General features: G+C 43.0%; 1 protein-coding gene across 4 annotated transcripts in view; it reads right to left on the reverse strand.

The window, feature by feature from the left end:
• Window positions 1-5364: 5364 nt before the first annotated feature.
• Abcc9 (ATP binding cassette subfamily C member 9) overlaps window positions 5365-14729 on the reverse strand; it is a 138113-nt gene continuing 128748 nt past the window's right edge. For 2 of the 4 annotated variants that reach the window (XM_041633961.1, XM_041633936.1), the window contains 4 exons: window positions 14277-14410; window positions 11039-11101; window positions 10503-10678; window positions 8089-8200 (listed from right to left, as the gene is read on the reverse strand). In XM_041633961.1, coding sequence (XP_041489895.1) covers window positions 10541-10678; window positions 11039-11101; window positions 14277-14410 — 335 coding nt within the window. In that variant the 3' untranslated portion in view covers window positions 8089-8200; window positions 10503-10540. Of the gene's footprint in view, window positions 8201-10502; window positions 10679-11038; window positions 11102-14276; window positions 14411-14729 lie in introns of all 4 variants that reach the window. The other 2 variants (XM_041633954.1, XM_041633944.1) reach the window with 1 other exon arrangement.

The following is a 14729-nucleotide window of genomic DNA, read 5'->3' on the forward strand; positions in this document are numbered from 1 at the left end:
CAAATGAGAAGTCATCCAGTATAACAGTACATGCAAGAGTTAATGCCCAACTCCTCAATGGAAGAATGGATAAAGAAGGTGTGGCACATATACACTTTAGAGTTTTACTCAGCCGTAAAAATCAATGACATCTTGAATTTTGCATGCAAATGGATGGAAATAGAAAACACTTTACTGAGTGAGATAACCCAGACCCAAAAAGATGAATATGGCATGTACTCACTCATAAGTGGATTCTAGCTATAAATAAAGGACATTGAGCCTGTAATTAGTGATCCTAGAGAAGCTAAATAAGAAGGTGAATCCAAAGAAAAACATATAGTTATCCTCCTGGATATTGGAAGTAGACAAGATTGCCAGGCAAAAGTGGGGAGCACGGAGGTGGGGTGGGGTGGGGTGGGGGTAAGGGGAGATGGGGAGAGAGAAGGGAGAAGGGGAGGATGGGGAGAGCTTGGGGGAATGAGATGGTTGGGATGGAGGAAGGGTGGATATGGGAACAGGGAAGTAGATATTTTAATTAAGGGAGCTATTTTAGGGTTGGCAAGAGACTTGACTTTAGAGGGGTTCCCAGGTGTCCAAGGAGATGTCTCCAGCTTGTTCCTTGGGAAGCAGAGGAAAGGGTGCCTGAACTGGCCTTATCCTATAGCCACACTAATGAATATCTTGCATATCACCATAGAACCTTCATCTGGTGATGGATGAAGACATTGGAGCACTGGACTGAGCTCCCAAGGTCCAAATGAGGAGTAGAAGGAGGGAGAACATGAGCAAGGAAGTCAGGACTGTGAGGGGTACATCCACCCACTGAGACGGTGGGATTAATCTAATGGGAGCTCACCAAGGCCAGTTGGACTGGGACTGATGGAGCATGTGATCAAACCGGACTCTCTGAACATGGTGGACAATGAGGGCTGACTGAGAAGCCAAAAACAATGGCACTGGGTTTTGATTCTACTGCATGGACGGGCTTTGTGGGAGCATAGTCTGTTTGGATGCTCACCTTCCTAGACCTGGATGGAGGGGGGAGGACCTTGGACTTCCCACAGGGCAGGGAACCCTGACTGCTCTTTGGACTGGAGAGGGAAGGGGAGGAGGATTAAGGGGAGGGGGAGGGAAATGGGAGGAGAAAAGGTGGAAATTTTTAATAATAATAAAAAAAGAATTAATGCCCAATAATTAGTACATGGCTGAGGTATTTTAGGAAGAATCCCACCACAGAAAGAGAAGGACACCATGGCTTCACAAGGTTTATAGTATGATAGTGACTATTGAAAAGGCAGGCTCTTAAAGCTTCGCAAATTGGGTGTAGCCTAGGGATTTTGGCAACTGTACGTTCACTGTATAATGCTTGTGGTCACCAGCACAATGTAATTTTTTTTATCACAGTGAATATAAGCTAGAAGTTCAGTGAAGAGGGAATGAAGGGATGCTCCCATCATCACCCCAACTCATCACATTTCCAGCATTCCTTCTTTCTTTTGTTGACAGACTTGCTTGGCACTTTTAAATGTCTGGGGTTGGAAGGTTTCTGGGAGAAATGAAGAATGCATGTAAAGTCTATGGGTCAGAAGCCCTAATATGGCAGGTGAGTGTGCTCTGGACATGTGTGACTGCCTGCTTGAATGGTTGTGCCAAATGTCTCATGGAAGCCGTGTGGTATAGTCATTTCAATTGGAAAGTCAAACTTGGGCTTAAACGTCAGTATCTGGAGGTGATTCCTTGTGGTAGATTTTCATTTTGATTTCTTGTTTTCAAAAACACCCCACATTTTTCTTTGTACTTTTCCTCCAGCCATGGCAGAAGTAGGCTGGGAGACACTGGAAACAAAAGTTTTTGTCAGTCATCTAATTTGATCATGTGATAAGCAGAACAGGAAAGACTTTGTCTTTAAACACCCTTCCCCCTAAAAGATGAAAGTAGCCAGTGGCTAGTACATTGCATCAAGGGTCAGTGCAGTGCATCAGTGTTCAATGAAGTTCATCAGGGGTCAGTGCAGTGCATCAGTGTTCAATGAAGTTCATCAGGGGTCAGTGCAGTGCATCAGTGTTCAATGAAGTTCATCAGGGGTCAGTGCAGTGCATCAGTGTTCAATGAAGTTCATCAGTGGTCAGTGAAGTCCATCAGTGTTCAGTGCAGTGCATCAGGGGTCAGTGCAGTCCATCAGTGTTCAGTGAAGTCCATCAGTGGCCAGTGCAGTGCATCAGTGGTCAGTGAAGTCGATCAGTGGCCAGTGCAGTGCATCAATAGTCAGCGCAGTTCATCAGGGGTCAGTGCAGTGCATCAGTGGCCAGTGCAGTGCATCAATGGTCAGTGCAGTGCATCAGGGGTCAGTGCAGTGCATCAGTGGTCAGTGCAGTGCATCAATGGTTAGTGCAGTGCATCAGGGGTCAGTGCAGTGCATCATTCCCTTAGAACTACTATTGGTGGTTTGGATTTTATGAGATCACAGGCTGTCACGTCACTTCTAATTTGTGTTAAGTTTTCCTCAGCATAAAGATTTACATCTTTAAATTATTTCCTTTTTAATTAAATGTACATGTGTGTGGAAAGAAAGAGTATGTGCTTGTATGAGTCGAAGGGCTCGTGGAAGAAGAAGAAGTGGGATCCCCTGGAACTGTAATTACAGGTGGCTGTGAGTCATCCAACATGGGAACTGGGAGCTGAACTTAACCATCAAGCCATCCCTCCAACGCAGACTTTACTGCTGATCAGTGCATACCACCTGGTCACAGCTTTGACCTGGGAGGCAAATTCTTGACGTAGACAGATGCAGGGCAAAACTGTACCAGGTATACAGAGAAAGAACCTTGAGGAAGCTGACTACTCACTTGCCCAATCCCTTGGGCAAACAACAAGAGAAGCAGAGGTGGCTATAAGGTGGGAAACAAGAGAATTTTGTGTTAAATTAGTCATAAAGGCTGTGTGGAAGGTGAGAAAACATTAAAGTTGTTCATAAAGTCTATGTGTAAGGCAAAAAGGCAGCAGAAATAGTAATGTAACAGAAAGAAAATGAAAACCCATTGGAGTGGCCAGTTCCCAAACTGACTTCTAGATATGTCCCCATCAATGGTTTTCCTGAGCCCTGATTTTCCCGAATTCCAGTTCTTTTTTTTTTATTTTTATTTTTTAAATTTATTTATTTATTAAGGATTTCTGCCTCGTCCCCACAACCGCTTCCCATTTCCGTCCCCCTCCCCCGATCAAGTCCCCCCCCCTCATCTGCTCGAAGAGCAATCAGGGTTCCCTGACCTGTGGGAAGCCCAAGGACTGCCCACCTCTATCGAGGTCTCCTAAGGTGAGCATTCAAACTGCCTAGGCTCCCACAAAGCCAGTACGTGCAGTAGGATCAAAAACCCACTGCAATTGTTCTTGAATTCTCAGTATTCCTCATTGTCCGCTATGTTCAGCTAGTCCGGATTTATCCCATGCTTTTTCAGACCTAGGCCAGCTGGCCTTGGTGAGATCCCAATAGAACATCCCCATTGTCTTAGTGTGTGGGTGCACCCTTCGTGGTCCTGAGTTCCTTGCTCGTGCTCCGTCTCCTTCTGCTCCTGATTTGGACCTTGAGATTTCTGTCCGGTGCTCCCGTGTGGGTCTCTGTCTCTGTCTCCTTTCATCGCCTGATGAAGGTTAATATTCCTGAGGATGCCTATGTGTTTGTCTTTGGATTCACCTTATTTAGCTTCTCTAGGAACATGAATTATAGGCTCAATGTCCTTTATTTATGGCTAGAAACCAAATATGAGTGAGTACATCCCATGTTCCTCTTTTTGGGTCTGGCTTACCTCACTCAGGATAGTGTTTTCTATTTCCATCCATTTGTATGCAAAATTCAAGAAGTCCTTGTTTTTTACTGCTGTAAAAAACCGAATTCCAGTTCTAATTGGCATTACCTTTGCTGACCTTTGTTCTTTGAGAAACAGGGTATTGCTGACTATCATGTGAATGGCCATTAGAAATTTGCTGTGAGGCATACAATGAGAGGTGATTTAAATTCGATGTGGAAGACACATAGTGCGATCACATCAACATGTAAAGATGAAAATATTTGAAGAACAAAATGTGACAGAGAAAAGAGAACAGCCATTATGATCCCTTCCACTCCTTCCACCCTGGGAAACTGGGAAAGACTGGCAATAACCCCACCCCCAAACCAGGCACCTGTGTCCATCATTTACATCTGGAAATGTACGTGGAATAGAACATGTCCATTTGGAACTCAAACGCCACAGTCACAAGCAAGGATTTGATAGGTAACTCAAGTGTGGAAAGTACACATCGCATTCTCATGAAAAATATTCATGCTTAGATTTTCCACTGCTGGTGAAATGGCAAATAAAAGAAAAAAATGGTGTTGTGAGCCCTGGCTATCTTCTCAGACGAGATTCAAAACAAGATTGCATCAGCGAGGAGCACCAGTCATAGAAACACTTCAAGTTCAAGGTGTTCGAAAAATAAAAAGGAAGAGGTAGAGGAGGGGGAGGAAGACTAAGTACACTGAATGGAAACAGTTCTGGAGTCTGTTTTTAAGGTGATGGTACATTGCATTCCGTACCATGGAGTCTGAGTAATTCAGGGTAACGTGATGTCAGTGGCAAAGAGTATAGCCAGGCATGGGGCTTCAGCCCTTTGGAGACTGAAGCCAGAGGATCACTCATGAGTTCAAGGCCAGGCTCAGCTAAATAGTGAAAGAAGAGGGTGTGGGGCAGGCTTAGGTGACTTCACCCAAACTTGGCCAATAATAAATCTCATCTGAGGCACTTACAAGAAAAACATAAAATCTCTTCCTTTGTGAGTCTGAGTCAGTGAATCTTACCAATGCTTAATAAATCAACGATGTCAATAAAATACAGGTACTGAAGAAAAAAACTGAATTTACATTTCAGATGCATCCTTTTCACTGTATTTCTCCTTTGAACCTGTGGTGTATAGTTTTAGGCAATGGGGTCAGTATGGGGGCTAGTTTTATAATAACAGAATCCAATGACTGTAAGAAAATAAGTGACAAGGGATAGATAGATTAGAAGACAATCATACAATCAAAAGAACCAGTCAGTAACTGTTTGGGAAAATTCCAGTCATAAAAACACTTCAAGTTCAAGGTGTTAGAAAAATAAAAATAAAAATGAAGAAGAAGAGAAGGGGAAGGGGGGGATAGGAGAATGAGAAAGTCCTGGAAACAGTCCTGGAGTCTGTTTTTCAAGTGATTGTACACATGCATGACTCTTGTCATGATTTGACTTGGAAATCATGAAGGAATGCAGGTCAGGTATTGGCTGGCATGTATGTTGACCTAACATCTTTTGACTGCTTAACATGCAATGGAACTGTCTGTGGAAGAAAAGCCACCCACTGTAATTGAGTAAACAAAAGGACTAGTTTATTATGTTAGATAAGCCAATATTTTCTCATGAACTATAGAGAGTAAACATACAGAGTACATAATAAACCAATTTAATATACTGAGAATAAATAGAATAAACATATCAAGGACTAGTAAAGAGTAACCCATAGTTACAGTCGTGTGGCTAGCAGTAAAAAGAATCAATGCATAAATTGCCATATATATTTGGAGTTATGTATTTGTCTTTAATGCCAAGGGCACAAAGATAAACAAGGTATAGTACAGATCATAATACCAGTTACTTAGAAAGATCTTGTGGTGCCTAATCTAGATCCAGTGAGAAACAGTAGAGGGTCACCACCTCTGAGGGAAACTATCTTTACTTGAACAATGACACCAATAACCCTGTCATTTTGCTATGAACTTTCTTGTCTCAATTATTTTTATAGATAGTAAAGAATAAATATTTATGAAGTTGATTTGGTTAGATGAATGTAAAGTTTAACTCTGTTGAGATTATTTTTTTCCATGACATTTTTTCTTAAAACAAGTAGTAAAAACACTTTCTGTGGAACAATCTCTGTACACTGTGAAGACGTGTTGTTCTCATTGTTAATACAAAGCTGATTGGCCCATAGCAAGGCAGGATTTGAGGGGGCAGAGAGAATACTGGGAAGAAGAAGGGTAGAGTTGGAGACTTGCAAGCCAGACACAGAAGCAGCAACCCGGGAAGTTTATAGATGAGGTAAACAAACCTCGGGTAGCACATAGAATAATAATTTAAGTTGTAAGAGCTGACTAGAGACAAGCCTAAGTTATCGGCCGAGCATTTATAATTAGTACTATGTCTCTGAATATTTTGGGAGCGGCTGTCAAGGCACAGAGAAATTTTGCCTACAAACTCCTTTCTGTCATTGAAGGTAACACAAACAAAATAATATATGATTAACTGACTGAGAATATCCCCCTGCCTCCATCTGGTGGGTTTGCTTTCACAGATAATCAAATATTTACTCAACTTAAATAAGTAAAGGTTCTAGGGACCCAAAGCTCCCTTGTGTACAGGATACCGTAGTTTTGCATCTGAAGGGGCTACGTCTATAGACAAACCTCTCCATATGAGAGGAAGTGTGGCTTGATACCAAACATCATGGATATTCAGCCCCAACAGAGCCTTTTCAAACCAACAGTGTTTTAGTAGATCAGTCAAATTTTTGCACAGTAATTTTGAGATTGAATTTTTCGGCTATGACTGTGATCTACTGACTTTCTGCAACTAGAACGTTATTTTCTCCTAATAAAGTTTTATATGTGGGACAAAAATGGTGGTGACTTAAGTAAAGCAATTGGAACCATTTTTGTCCGTCTTCATGAAGTCCTTACAATAGGGTTCTGCATCTTGAAGGCTCATTGATATATTCTGATGCACAAGAATTTTAAGTCCTGAAACAAATGCATTACCCATCAATTATGAGTCTTGGAGATCTTGCAATGTGTGAAGACTCTGATATGAAATTCAGCAATGCTTGTATCAGATGGGCAAGAGTTTAGCTAAAATAACAGCGAAACAAATATCCAGCAAGCTAGACTTTACTAACTAGCATCTAGGTAAAATAAAACACCAATAGCCTGCAGATTTCTGGTACACTCTTGTGCACTTAAATTAGAACAGGACAAATGGGCACATGTGTGTCATCAACGTTTATGGGTGAAACTTGTCAAGGACAGATAAGCACTCACTACCTATGTAACTCTCCCACAGAAAAGTATTGTAGGGAATCTGGTACCCTGGAGGAATGTGTACTTGCCGAGATTAGCATACAGCTAAGATGTGGCATGAAAATTGTGTGTGTGTGTGTGTGTGTGTGTGTGTGTGTGTGTGTGTATAGAAAGAGAGAGAGAGAGAGAGAGAGAGAGAGAGAGATACAGAGAAAAAGAGAGCGAGACAGAGAGAGTATGTGCATGTGTGTGTGATACATAAGGCCATTTACCTATATTTTTTGAGTCCTGAATAGCATTTCAGGGTTCAGAGCCATTACCTGACTGATAAAGAACTAAACTCCAGAAAGCTTCACTGAAGGATGGAAGCTAACTTGAACTTTCTCTTTATTGGACAGAGGAAATTAGAGACATGTATAAAGTTTTTAAATGCTCAACCCCTTGTTGTGATCTTTCTCTTGGAAGAGGCTGGCTTTACAGAGGTGCCAAAAATGTGATCGTTTTTTGGTGACAGGAAATTACTTAAAGGGGAAAAATTAAAAAGAAATATTACTAATGTTAAAAGCATAGAAAATACTCTCCTAAGGTTGATCATGACCTTGAGTATTTCATTAGAAAATGAATTTTTTTTTATTCTCTTCCTGCATGGGCACCTGACAGCGAGGCAGTGTGGTTATACAGAGGACTCACCTCAGCTCCCATGTGTGACAGACATTGACCAGGCTTAACTCAAACTGACTCACCTCTTATGGTAGCCTGCACGTGTTAACCTAGCCTACTATTCTAACCTGGCCTGGTCATTAGAAAAATAAGCCAATGATGAACCTACAAGAAGTGTATCTCGGGAAACTGTTACACCAAGCATGAAGCAGAGACCACAGCGTTCCATACAGAAATCCACTGAAGCTTAGGGTGCCGCCCTATGAAGGCCAAGGTGAGGCTCCCTCGGTGGACTGACTGCAGGAGCTTGAATCTGAGCAGTACTGCAAAGGCATCCCCTCACATGTCCGCACGAACGAACGAGGCAAACACCCCATCTTCCTGGGCCAAGAGACTTTCTGGGGTGTCATATTCCAAAATGTTTCCTCGCTTCATCACGATAACCAGGTCTGCTGTCAAAATAGTATGGACTCGGTGCTGTGGTAACAGAAATTAAAAAAAAAAAAACAAGAATATTTGTTATGAATTTGAACACATGGGTCAAAGCAATGACTATGAACACTTCACAGGCTGGTCATGCATGGTTACTTCTTTACTTTGAGCATGCAGTGTGTAATCATGAATCATTAAAATGTTCTTCAGCAGTGGGTCTTCCCTCTCTCCCTTTATCAGGGATGTCATCAGGGTTCAGACAGATGAAGAAAAATGGAGAGATGACCTAGATAACTACCGGAATAATCATCGTGGAATCATTATTGAGACAGGTTTTCCTAGCTTCAGGGGGCAAAGTGTTTGCATCCTGCAACTGGACCTGGCTACCTTGGGTAGTCACCAACCTCAATGAGTAATGTAATAACGTATGTGAGCAGACTCTGATGTCAGACCAGCTCATGCTCCAGCTCCCACACCTGTTACCTGGGCAATTGGCATCAGCATCCCAACCATGCATGCTGCAGCTTTGCACCTATAATGATGGCAGTGGCGGCCCCGCCTTCCAGCACAATGGGAGATAATTTGTGTGGACACTGCACACCTTTTCTGGCACATGTAAGCAGATGATCACTGCCAGCTGCTGTTAGGAATTCTCTTGTTGGTTTAGAAGAAAAACTCTCTGTGCTGGTGTTTATTCTAGCTGAGATCAGCCTATCCCACAAAAATCTAAAGATGCGTGATGTATTTTAGACACATGGTGAATCTCACACGCCACTAGCCACTTTCAAGTCCTCAGTAGTCACCCACGGCTATTTTTAGGAATTTGTCAGAAGCTGGAGGGCAATGCTATCTTTGAGAAAAGAGCAGAGCCATGTGCACCCCCACGCATTTGGAAGGAATAAACGTAGCAAATCACTTTATAGCTCTTGATGCATTTTCTCTTCAGAAAAAATAGTATTTCTTCAATAGCCATATCAGAGGTGCTTAAAAAAGAATTTGGCTTTTATGTCTGTGAAGACAGTTTTATAAACATTACTATAACAGTCAAAAATAATGTTTACTAAAATTGTAAGAACATTGAAAAATTTTAGCCAGCAGAAATAAGTATTATTTGTGTTTACTCCATTGATCCACACAATTTCTTGTTGTTGTTGAAAAAGTATGGGATCAGTTAGTGTTGAAGAAAAATCTCAAAATGCTCCAGAGAAATTAATCCAATGGAGAGCGAGGAATAACTCGTTTCCATAAATAAATACCAGGAACTAATCTGGTATGTGATGGCTCTTTTGAGAAGCTGGGAAAACACATATTTTTAAAGAGATTTTAATGCTTCAGAGGCAGTTAACTAAGGTCACGGGGGAACTTCTAGGCAGAGAGAGAAATGTTAGCAGAGATGTCGCTCATTCTTCAAGGAGCCTATGGCAAGGGCTATCATCAAGGAGAGCCACTTGGGTAGCACGGGCTTCTGCAGCCATGCCTCATTCTGTGACCTTTAGGTGTGTGGGGGATGCTGGGAGTTTAGTGACCTCCACAATAAGATGTACATAGTGAAAAGTATTTCACAAATACAGTTAGAAATTAGGTTAAAAAGCAAGGCAATTTTTCATTTAAAGATATAAATCGTGATCAAGTAATCTTCAAGATAAAGACTTCATGGGACTGACCACCACTACCACCATGCTTCATGCAGAGCAGAGACTTGGTCTCCTGGGGTAGCAAGGCTCTGGCAATCCTCTCTCCTCGCACTCATGAAGGGGCAACAGGGAATTCTCCCTACATGTCTCTAGGAGACAATGCTTGAATCGTATTCACATCAGCTGGTTCTCTAGCCTCTTAGATCATTTACTATGGTGAGAATGAACCCATGAGCCCCTCTTCAGGACAGAGGAACCATAGAGCTTATCAGGAAAATTAGAGAAATGGCGTTTCTTTTGACCGGATCCCCAAGGGTAGTCACTTTCTGGAGCTTGAGAAAGATGCCCTTCAGTGGGTGGCTTTCTCCCAAGAGCAGCAAGTGTTCCTCACCAGTTCAGGTTCCCCAGCAGTTACACTAAGTGATAATTTAATTTACTTAATGCAGGCAATACACGAAGCATTTTTAAGGGTGACTAGGAAAGAGATTCAAATCAACTTAGCATAGAGGGAAACCTGCTTCCTGCTTCTTAAATGCTGTCTTTGTAAACACAAGCACGCTCCCCTGTCAGTATCACACGATGCAAACACTTGGGCCAGCTGACCTGTGTGGTCACACCCATGGTTAGTAGCCTGCCCCGCCCCCAGCACCCCCTCCAGTCGCAGCCTCCGCTCTGCCTTAAGCAGGCGCGGGCGAGTCTGCACAGACATCTACCAGAGAACGAGGCACTCGGAAGAGCAGAGCACGGTGATCTACTTGTTGGTCATCACCAAAGTAGAGAAAAGGCCATTCTTGTGTTCGAGCAAGTTTGGAGCAGTGTCACACTCCACTAAAATACCCTCCGAAAAGACTAAAACAAGGTCTGCGTCCACAATAGAAGAGACGCGGTGCTGGAGGAGAGAGCCATAGAGAGAAGAGCGTCAGCGAGGGAAGAATGGAAGAGCGTTTCCAGAACAGTCTTCAGAGGGCTGCAGTGAGAGCAAAGATCCCGCCAAACACAGGGGAGAGTCAGAAAACTAACGCCCTTGCAAGCTATTAACCCTTGGGGCTAACTGACTCATCAACCTAATCACTGCTACCTAAGGAAGGGACATTGCCTCCCAATGCCATGGGCATCTCATTGTCTTCTGCTTTAAAACGGGTAAATGAGTAGAAATAGAGAAAGTGTATATAAATATTAGTTAAATTGGGAATGGAACTTAGGAACCCGAGCTACAAAGAAGGGAAGAGACCCCACGCCTGTCACTTACAGCTATGGTCACGACTGTGCGGTCCGCAAAGGCTGTCATTACCACCTTCTGCAAAATGTTTTCCTGCCGAAAGGAAAAGAAAAGGTTTAATTTTCAGAAGCCTGTTTTCTGTCGTCAAAGCATCTTATACACCAAGATTGATACTCCACTGCCTAGTTCCTTCTAAGCTTGCTGACTCCAAGGTTTCTGTGGTGTTAAGGAGGAAGCGTAAGTAGTAGCAGGCTGGGTTTCGGAAAAGTCTTCGAAATGCCAGGAGAGTCAGTAGTCCTAAGTAGAAAGGGGACCGTGAGAAAGAAGGAAGATATCTTTCTTAAAAATAATTTATTTAAAACACTTTTTCTCCTTGTGCATGCCATGTGCATTTATGCTGAGAGTGTGCAGGCACCCACAGAAGCCAGAAGAGGGCACCAAACTCCCTGAAACAGAGTTAGAGGTCATCCTGACCTAGCAGATGTGAATCTGGGACCCGAGCCCGAGTCCTCTGCTAGATCAGGGCGTGCTCCTCACCGCTGGGCAGTTCTGCAGCCCCAGAGGAAGATCTTAGGGGCTGTGGTTAGGAGTAATGGGATGCACCGTCAGTTGAAAGCTTCCTTGGAGGAAGCGGAAGTGTGTGTGTGTGTGGGGGGGGGGGGGATAGGTAATGGCAGCAGGGGGATGGGCAAGAATGAGAAGGAAGGACAGTGGTGGCATTTATGTCTGAAAGTGCCATGATGAGATCCATGCTAACTGAAAAGGATAGCTCAGAGGTCCTTCTGACTTACAGATTTGACAGGAACTCAAAGGAGAAAATGAACCACAGAAGCCTGGAAGTGCTTGCTTCTATTTGACCACAAGCAGCATATGACTGAAGCTAAGCAAAGCCTACCCTGGCACTAACCTTTGACTTGGCAAGCAAAGAGAAATCGAAGTCTATGCCAACATTTGCACTTTTGACCCATACGGAATGTTTAAGACAGAAATACTTCTCTTCACATTCTAAACTATGGTTATCATTATGTCTGAAAAGCGCTATGGGTGAAGGGTTTGCCTCACTCCTACAGGAAGACCCAGTTACCCCCGCATCTCATTTCGACTGCTTGGTGCTGTCTGAGTCCTGACTCTCACTCCCTCACCTGCTCTCTGCCATGCTGATGCAGATGTCCTTGAACCTGACTGGTAACACCAATTTTGTGTTACTTTCAATCATAGGCCATTTTGTTATTTATACTATGTTAATTGTGATGTCATGTAACTTGGAACTGTACTTTGATTAGTGTTAATAGGTAAAGAAAAAAAAGATGTGAATCCAGGTGTAGTGGTTTATTTGTAACCCTAGCTCTAAGGAGGCCAAGGCAGGAGGATTGCAAATTTGAGGCCAGCTTGGGCAGGATAGTGAGTTTCAGGCCAGCCAGGATTACACAATGACCCTCTAACTTAGGACACTGGGGTAGGGAGCAAGGAGGAGGGAAGGAGTCAAATTAACACCTTCATATATGGTTGGTTCTTAACAATCTTGAAATGGTTTTATTTGGGTGTCATTTCACCCAGTCTGAAGTGAGTAGCAAGAAAGCAGCATGGAGTTAGGGATGTAAAGGCTCTGGCCTTTCCCATGAGTACACGGGGAAGGCAATTCTTAACTCAAGCCATTATTCATCTTAACAACACAAATTGTTGAAGCCAACAGATGGCTGCAGCTATTGTGGTGTACTGAAAAGAGGTTTATATTCTGCAGCTGAGTTCTCATGACCAGTGCCCTTATTCCTTATTCCACCACACTGCTCTCATTCGCTGAACCCTGGAATATGACATCTGGGGAGGTATAGAAAATAAAGATCTGGTCCTGATGAGTCTTCCAGGCTGAGACCTCTGCTAAACAGCCTCTTTCCCCTTCCCTCTCTTTCCTTTCTCCCCTAGGTAATCCCTCCATGAGCTCCATACCAACAGCTCTGCTTTGTCTCCATGATATTGATTTCTCTTAGATTCTCTATCAGGGAAGCCATACAGAATTTGTCTTCCTGTGACTGGATCATTAGCACAGTGCCCTCCAGTTCCATCCACACTGTCACAAGTGGCAGAGTGACCCCCTTCTCAAAGGCTGCATGGCATCCCATGATCTCTACACAGCACATTCTTATTATCTGCCTTTCTACACACACAATAATGTTGAGGGGAGCAAGGCCATATGGACACCTGTCTATTACAGTCTGAGTCCTTTTGAAGTACACCCAGTAGTGGGTTTGCTGGGTCATACGGTAGATCTATTTTTTGTTTTTGAGGAGATTCTCTATGTTTTTCAAAACAGCTGTACTAATGTTCATTCCCCCAACGATGTGCCAGGGGTCCCTCTTCTCTCTGTCCTCCATGGTACTTACTGTTTCTCCATCCATTTCTTGGCACAATAAATGCAGTCAATCATAAAGTCACATATTGCAAATATGTTGATAGATTTCCAACATTTCCACTACAAAGAAATGTGGTCAATTGCTTGGGTTAAAGACATGCTTGTTTGCTTGATTGACTCTATGGTGTATAATATAGATGATGACTTCATAATGTCTACCCCCCTCATGTTTGTGTGGTGTGTGTGTATGTGTGTGTGTGTGTGTGTGTACAAATAGGTATCTGGTCCTTATTTCTCATTTCTTCTCAACAGTTTTAGTAGTCTGAATTCATGTCAAAAGAAAGGGTTAAGAAGAGGTTAAGAGACAAGGTCAAGTTGCTTGTCCAAGGTTACAGTCAGTCAGTGTGTAGTGGGATGTAAGAAAAAAATAGAATATCCCAACCTTAATTCCACTTTTTTTGTGTGTTCTATCATCCCGCTAATCTGTAATCTCCCAGTGGATGAATGTTGAGTTTGTTTTTTAATCAGTGAGTCTTCAGTCCTAATGTGGATTATTAAAAGTGAGTCTTGGTAACAGAAACTCCTTTTGGTTGATCAAGGAGTTGGTTGGGGAGTCATTTGCAATGATAAAACTGAGGATTCAGAAGCCAGTTAGAAGAATTCGCTGCCAGGCTGGAGAGATGGCTCAGAGGTTAAGAGCATTGCCTGCTCCTCCAAAGGTTCTGAGTTCAATTCCCAGCAACCACATGGTGGCTCACAACCATCTGAAATGGGGTCTGGTGCCCTCTTCTGGCCTGCAGGCATACACACAGACAGAATATTGTATACATAATAAATAAATATTAAAAAAAAGAATTCACTGCCATTTTCCAATGCATTTCCAACACACTGGCTTTCACAGCAGAGGTGGAAACTTACCGTGGCCATGTCAATGGAGGCCGTGGCTTCGTCCATGATGAGTATACTGCTTTTTCGCACGAAGGCCCTGGCCAAGCAAAACAGCTGCCTCTGCCCAACGCTGAAGTTTTCCCCACCTTCAGTGACAGTGGCATCTGAGGCAGGATAAGCAAGAGACTCACTAAGAATAGTTAGTAACTTTTGGAGGGCTGAGAGGGATCAGGAAAAACACAACATATGCATGACTAGCCTGGTGTGCTGTTGAAGAGATGGCATCCTGAGAGTCAGAGAGAAGATAAGATTGGTTCATTTTCTCTGTGACAACATGTGGAGAATTGTGTCCTAACATCTAAGAAATACTGCTAGGACATTTGCAAGACCAAAAGACCTTGGGAATCGCTGAATTATTTAACCCAGTTCTCCCAGGAGACTGTGGAACTTATCTACCTGTGGCCTAGGGAGAGCAAATGGTTT

The sequence above is a fragment of the Microtus oregoni genome, unplaced genomic scaffold (genome assembly GCF_018167655.1).
Source record: "Microtus oregoni isolate MIOR12 unplaced genomic scaffold, Mior012 000002F_ref0000024, whole genome shotgun sequence".
NCBI classification, from domain to species: domain Eukaryota; kingdom Metazoa; phylum Chordata; class Mammalia; order Rodentia; family Cricetidae; genus Microtus; species Microtus oregoni.